The sequence below is a fragment of the Photinus pyralis genome, unplaced genomic scaffold (genome assembly GCF_008802855.1).
Source record: "Photinus pyralis isolate 1611_PpyrPB1 unplaced genomic scaffold, Ppyr1.3 Ppyr1.4_LG6, whole genome shotgun sequence".
Taxonomy (NCBI): Eukaryota; Metazoa; Arthropoda; class Insecta; order Coleoptera; family Lampyridae; genus Photinus; species Photinus pyralis.
The window spans coordinates 1724061-1731677 of NW_022170663.1; the positions used below are offsets into that span (position 1 = coordinate 1724061).

The window sequence follows — 7617 nt, forward strand, 5'->3', positions numbered from 1 at the left end:
AGTTTATTTATATTATTAAATAGACAGAGGACTAGACAACATTAAAAGTCGAACTTTATTAATACTTATATCTAATAATACCTATTTGTGCACTTTTTTGTAACTACTCAGTCAAGAATCCAACTAAGCATCCATAACTATGTAGGTAGGTCTTTAAACAATTATACAGACGAGTCCTTTGGAAGTGCAATTCAAGATCGAGTGATGCTAAAGAATAAAGTCTTCCCTACAATTTTACTCTAAAATTAATTACGTTATAGCACAACAGCCCCTATCGACTAGCTGGCATGGAATGTCGTTACTTTTCTAAAACAACTACTAGTACACTTTATAATGTACTGATTGGTCTAATCAATCAAGTGCGAAATTAATAATTCGAGCACAACGAAATACCATGTTTAAGTGCATTAATTAATCTCAAGTTGGGAATTAATTACTCCAGCACAATTTATAATACATTTTTCTTTGTCTTTATTGGTCGATTGTACTATGAAATCTCATGTTTGAAATTAATCATTCAAGCACAGCAGAATCGATCTTTAAGCCAAACGCGAAGTTAAACCAGATTGCAGAAAACAGGATCCTTCAAAAAATGACTTTGTAATTATACTGGCTGGTTCAAATGATATCGATGAAATTTGTATATTTCCTAGAGCTCAGCATCATCATTAGTTTTCTGCTAATGTAGGTCCCCGATGGCTCTTTTCCACGGTACTCTATCCGCTGCTTTCCACCCTTAGGTACGTTATCTCTGTACCTAAATACTTATATCCTCACCCCGTCTACAATTACTGTTATATCCTCCTGCACCGGGTGCCAGCCCTGTAGGGGTGACAAAAACGTATCTAAAATTTGAAAAGGCTTATGATTAATTATGGTAAGGGTGACAAGTTGAAATTCCGCCCCAGGTGCCAGAAGACCTTGCTACGCCACTGCCCTCACTGTTTCATTCTACACCACTAAGTGAAGAGGAACCTCCTCGGCAGCTGTGGGTGTACCTAGTACTACTACTGAGATGAAGCTTGCTTCTGCTTTGATCCACCATACCACCGCAAGGTAGGTCAAGATAAGCCTAATTATTGAAGTCCTTACTCATATAATAAATTTATCATTTAAATTCTCTAAATTTTCAACCAAATTAAAACACGCATCAGTAGGTAGGTACCTACTTCCCTTTTTTTGAAAGGTATGATTAAAAATGAATTTCAAAATTACAGACTTATTAGCGTAGCTTCCTCTCTCAACAATTTATGAAATCATTGTCAATAATAAATGTTTACAACAAATAATCGTTCTGAATTCCGATAGCTTCAATTGATTGTTTTGACCTAATTAACCATTAAGTTGGCACACCACTGTAATAGGTAAATTTAATTGTTGGACAATTAATTAGTGAGTAGTAAATGAAAACCGCCAAAGATTAGTGTAGGCTTGGATAATCAAAACCTGACAGTCTTTGTTTTTTCAGTAGGTACATCCATTGAATAAGTAATATTACTTATTCAATGGTACAGCTTTACTGGTTCCGTTTTGAGTTTGAAAAGTATATCTTACTTACTTCAGATTGTTCAGATGGATTTAGAAAGATGCTCTTATGCAAAATGACAACGAATAATCAAAATATACAAAGTCACTTTTGGAAAAGAAATCTTTGTGTCGTTCATTAAAAATATTAAAGGATGTAGGCAACTACGCAATTAATTTCCTACTTTGCGTGATATTTACAGTATAATTATTTGCTTCGGCGAACAAGGTGCCATTATATAACACAGAAACGTCTTATGTCAAACAGCTTTTATTATACATAACAACAGTAGTAAAATAATTGTAACTACTTAATAGAAATCGCCAATTTAATTAACCACTTAAGTATACCTATACATTTAAAATTGATTACTTTAAAATTTGAAACGTGTAATTTACTAAAACTATATGAAATCTATCACATTTCCTAATATTTACTGGCAAGGCAGTGGAGGTACTTTCCTACCTATATAATTATTTACATCGAAAAATTGTCTAAACAATTTTGAAAATCTTAATGAGTATAAATAAGAGATTGCTCTTTGCGAATGATATTGCTTTAGAGGGCAGTGGAAGCTAGTCGTCGTCCTCTTCATAGATCCAACTGTGCATAGCTGATTTCCATTCGACTATTTCGTCTTTCTTGAACCACAAGTCGATCTCGCGAATCGCCGATTCGACAGAGTCAGATCCGTGCACGACGTTTCGGCCCATGGGATGATTGCGGTTGCCCTGTAACGAAAATTGATTTACTTAGGTTGTCATAACCAAGAAAAAATACCCTTGGAAACCTCACTATTTTTTTTAGATTGATTGTTGAAATGTGCTGAAGGCCCTGATTCGGTGACAATTACTACTACCTAATTATTTATTTGAGCCACAGTTTTGTAACTGAATCGGTTTGATTTATTGTCCTGTCATCAGGGTGGAAAAGTGTTGTTTTTTCTAATATAAAGAACACAATCCAGAAGATGAAAAAGTGATGTAATACATAAACAGTTTGAAGAGAGGTTAATGGGTACAATTTTTGCTCTTTGAGTATCTCTGTTTCTATGGGTGGGGTTTGTGATAGAGGAGACCAAATAGGGTAAGGGTTCAAAATCCTCAGGGATGGATTGAAACTTTCCTACTCTACTATACAAGGTCTCGGCCTGTTAGTCTCCACATGTACGTTACTAAGGGCAAGTTTTGGCCTATGTCGTGGAGGGACGTAGAAGTCGTATTCATACCGAAACCTAGGCGAGACTCGTACGCCCAAACCAAGTCTAATGTCGTTTCTCCTAAAACTATTGTAGCGACACATAAAGGATGAGATGCTGGGCTCCGAGCCCATCAGTAAACACCAATGTGCGTATGAACCAGGAAAATTCTGTGCTATCCACAGAGTAGTCGATGTAGTTTAAAGGGCGATACCATAGACTCGATTAAAACTGCTCTGGAAAGCAAGGGAGTACATTCTATCGTGTATAAGATGGATTCATACCATACTAAAACCAAAGAGCATAGAAATATGACACCCTCGCCTAACAACGACGTTGTAGTGGTTCGGGCGGCACGAGGATGCCCGTATAGGGGGAAAGAACTTGCCGTGGAATTACCGGGGCAATAATAACGACCCCTACGGCAGCTATGGAACCCATCTTGGGCGTATCGCCACTACACCTGGTAATTAGGGCAGAGGCACTTAGAGGGTCATACCGGCTGACAGTCAATGGCGAGGAGGAACATTGGTCAAAACTTCCAGGACGGAAGATCTTTCTGGAAACCCCAAACGGGAAATTAGCATCGTGCATCTTAAAGCTAAGTACGATCCGAGCCGGCCCGTATGGCGCAGTTCAGTTAAAGCAGCTGAACTGTGGTGCTAAGGATCCCTGGTTCGAATCCGGATTCGCGCATGAATATTTGTAAATGTATAGTGGGTTGGGTTGGTAGAGTAGCCTTGGCTGACACCCCGCCCACTCAAAAATAAAGGCAAAATAAAGATGAAGATCAAACTTGCGACAGAGATGGTCACAGGCGAGGTCACAGGCCACTGTCTTTTGCACAAACACCTGCGCAAAATGGGACTGCCTCTCAGCCCGTTATGCAGGGGTTGTGATGAGGAAGAAGAAACACCACATCACGTCATTTGCCATTGTGATGAGATGAGAATGAGAAAATTACACAAAAGGAAGAAACAAAGGTTCGCCCTATCAAAATCCTGGACTTTGTTAAAGATACAGGTATTCTTAAAGGGTAGACAATACCGGGAATCACAAAAGATCTCGGTGCAGGAACCTACTGGGGCCACTCCTGTCTCCTAGTACGATAATCATAAATAATACGGGTTCAAAGCGTCACGAAGCATAGGGAACTATCGATGTTGGATCATGATTGCCATATCGTGAGTATTCAGCGATACAAAGAGTTCCCTAATTCTTAAATAGAACACTTGTGTCGTAATTAGTTATCAAATTTAGTTAGGCAGTCACAATTCTTGCCTCATTAGATTCTGACGTTTGGTTTCTGCCGTAAGATAAAGGAATAGTCATAGTGTCTGTGTTTACAATTTGCAACACTGTCGGATCAGCGGGTCAAAACGAATCTTCCGGTTAGAACCAGTGATCCGCTGACCCACTGCTCTGTTTCAAAACGATGACCCACGAGTCCAATAACCCATCCACGTTCCATTTCAAGCTCTGCAGTGCCGCAGAGCTTTACTTTTCATATACTCACTTTAAGAAGGGTGCTTGGATCTAACGCGCATTTTGCGAGAGGCTCCACACTAACCAAGAATTCCATGAAAATATCCAGCGCATTACTAGATCACTCAAAACTGTATTGAGTAGATTCTTTTATTACTTACTAACGATGTACGGCACACAAAAAAAAACAAAAGTTGGAAACTGTCGGTTTCCACAGGACGGTGCGCTCACACACAGCGCCCTAATAGCGTGCGAGAATACCTATCGAACATATTTTTCATTTTCCAGGAAATTTGTTTGATAGTTATTCTCGCACGCTTGGGACGTTGTGCGCAGGTGCACCATCCTGTTGAAACCAGATAATCGTAGTGAGAAAGATATCAAATCTAGGATAGTGCAGGCTAAAAAAATCATTTGTGGTGCCAAGTAAAAACACACCTTCTACCCTTCATGGTATCCTAATGAAACGTCCAATGGAAATTAATTGGTTTGTACAAACTACAACCTTCCCACGGGACTCCTTCTCGAGATCAGTGGGTGACGGTGGGAAAGGGGAGGATTAGTTTGATCTTTCATGGTACCTATTCTAATTAAAGGTGTCAACAAAAGAAACCCTTCTTTCTAACCCCTTATCAAAAGAGGGGCTTGGGGGATGGACTGGTTACATCTTCTTTATAATTCCTTATAAGTAACTCAAGAGCGGTTAGTCGGAGGGGGTGCTCTCAAAGACACAATGAATCGTCTGGAGGAGTCATCTATTGCTGAATTCGAAGCGAATATCTTGGGAAGAGGGCAAGTGAAACGTCAGAACGAGATACATCTACTTACTTATATGTAAAAACTTAATTATGAATTTACCAAGGGAAAATGCAATATTTCGCAGAGTTGATTTTGTTTGAATTATAGTAAGTATATATTTTGAATGTATGCCAGGCGATCTTTAAATGTTTGTGTGTAAAGAGCCCCCTCCCCATTAATCATCTACCACGAAAGTAAATCATAGGATTTCCGTAATTCATTTTCATTTTTGTTAGAATACTCCAGTGCGCCAAAATGCTCTCAAATCCGAATTAGCAAATTGTACCCATTGAGGGGGTTGGAAATTTTAAATAAGCAATACACCTCAGAAATTACGATGGAAAACTAAAAATTCGACATCTAAATACATTTTAAATTTTTGAGCGCTTGTGATTGGTACCTAATACATCTTTAAAAAAATTGATTTGTGATCGAATTATTGGAGAGCGATCAATCCGCGATGAATTATGAATCGCTTGTAGCTGTAGAAGAAAATTGGTTGATTTTTATGGCAGTTTATGGAAATTTGAAGATTCAGAAACCGCACATTTACATTTTTAGGGCATTTTTGAAAGAAAATACGGTATTATCATTGTATATACAATGGTATTATATTCGTTATGGCTCGCTGGCTCGCTGTTCGGCTGAGATCTCAGCAATTACAATAGCTATAGAGACTTCCAATTTTCACTAAACTCTTTCTGCTATAGTATAGATGTGCAGGCCCCCGTCTATTTTGAGTTAGATTACTCGTGAGATCGATAATTTTAAACTTTACTAATAAAACATTGATCTATATTACCAAAAATGTGCTTTAATCATGCATATTATGCTGATTTGCAACTTGTTTTTTAAATTAACTCTTCCTTCCTTAAAAAAGTACTCAATTCTACGTTCCTCAAACATCTTAATGTGTTAATTGTTTTATTTAAACGACAATCATTTTTTAAATATCAATGATATGAGGTTTTTTGCATCTTCTAGTGTTACAACTTAAGTAAAAGCATAGAACTATTAATTTTGTATTGTTTTGCAGTTTAAAGCTCTGATGAAGGACTAATTTTTGATCAAAATATTACTCCAATAGGCAATATGCTGCAATTTTGATCTTAACCTTTGAAGACTTCGAAGCATGACTATGCGGTGGGCAAGTACCATCTTAATACAATTTACCATTTGCAATTATTAGTTGCGTAATAGCTTGTCGAAGAATGCTTGTTGTAATGAGTTGAATTACTGCCAAGTAAATTGACCCCCAAATTTAATGATCAATTCAATTATTCCATTCATAAGGTCGCCACTGATTAGGATATAAGAGAAATGGTACCTATTGTTATTTAAATTTCAACAATTTGGTATTGGCATAGTGCCAAAACGAAGGGGAAAACTAGCAATAGTGCAAAATTGATTTGACACTAATGGAAGAAGAATAAATATAACAAAGGCGATCCCGCAGAGGTCTATATAAATATAATTAAGAAGGTTAGTAACGAGTAATCATAAATGGACGATTAAACATTATCGTGGAATATCTAATGCAAACAAGTAAACAAATGCCACTTTGTTTGGAGAAATAAGTTGGTTTGGTACGCAGTTAATTGTATGAAATTGCTTTCCTCGCTTCACAAATGCACAATAAACGGTTTTGGATTTGGATTATGAAATTTTGAATATTTTATAAAAAGGGATTACCAGAATTGATCATGCGTTGTTAACGGTTTGATAACGAAATTGCTATTATTAGTAAATTCAAACTGATAACGGCTGAATGTTAGTAAATTAAACATACAACTTTACGCTTATAGTTACCATTGAGGAGTTGGATATTCAATGTAGTTACGTAGGTATATATAACGTTACTTTGTTGTTGTTTATGATATATATTACCATATTCCTAATCTCTTTCGATATGTTTGGAAATGTTTATTTATAAAGACCACAGTATTCTTATCAGGAAAAAAATAGTAGGCAAAAAACTCAATGCAACGATTAAAAATTTGCAAATTTGTCTATCGGCTCTAGATTACCCTATCATTTAACTCTACGTAGGTACTATTTGATAACCCTCCCTGATATAGTTCTTAATTAAATATCTCGAAAAGAACCTCACCTGAATACTGAAATCTCCACGAATAGTCCCAGGTGCACATTCCTCAGAGCATGTTTGTCCCAATATCACTCTTCCAATTTCGACGGCATGAAGACCTTCCCAAACCATCGGCATCACAGGACCTCTGCTCATGTATTTTACAAGTGCAGAGAAAAACTTACGACCGGCCAATTCGGCGTAATGTTCCGCAAACTTCTCTTCTTTAGCCTAGCGAAGTTTTCAAGAAATTTTGAAATCCAAAAATTCAAATTCAAAAATACTAACCCAAATAAATTTAATCGCTACTAATTTTAGTCCTTTGTTTTCGAAACGTTTAATAATTTTACCAACTAGTGTCCTTTGAACACCATCTGGTTTAATCATAATAAATGTTCTTTCACGTACGTCTGACATTTTTCCGTTCATGTTGAACCACCGAAGATTTCAAACTATATGTGGGAAAATTGTCGTTGACTTAAAAATAAGTTAAGTAAATCACGCAAGCTCAGTAACGATGCCCTT

At 37.0% G+C, this 7617-nt stretch overlaps 1 protein-coding gene across 1 annotated transcript; it reads right to left on the bottom strand.

Moving 5' to 3' along the window:
- Positions 1-1777: 1777 nt before the first annotated feature.
- Positions 1778-7617, bottom strand: LOC116173308 (nucleoside diphosphate kinase-like). The gene is made up of 3 exons (XM_031490683.1): positions 7381-7617; positions 7117-7323; positions 1778-2256 (listed from the first exon to the last, which is right to left on the bottom strand). Exons 1-3 carry the CDS (start codon positions 7519-7521, stop codon positions 2101-2103), a joined length of 504 nt encoding a protein of 167 aa, XP_031346543.1. The 5' UTR covers positions 7522-7617; the 3' UTR covers positions 1778-2100.

What these genes read in the sequence shown, in the direction of transcription:
- LOC116173308 (XM_031490683.1), bottom strand. Translation starts at nt 7,521, where the DNA reads ATGAACGGAAAAATGTCAGACGTACGTGAAAGAACATTTATTATGATT. An exon ending in TAGCGATTAAATTTATTTGG is followed by an intron (nt 7,324 to 7,380) that starts GTTAGTATTTTT and finishes AAACTTCGCTAG; the next exon opens with GCTAAAGAAGAGAAGTTTGC. An exon ending in GTGGAGATTTCAGTATTCAG is followed by an intron (nt 2,257 to 7,116) that starts GTGAGGTTCTTT and finishes TTTTCGTTACAG; the next exon opens with GGCAACCGCAATCATCCCAT.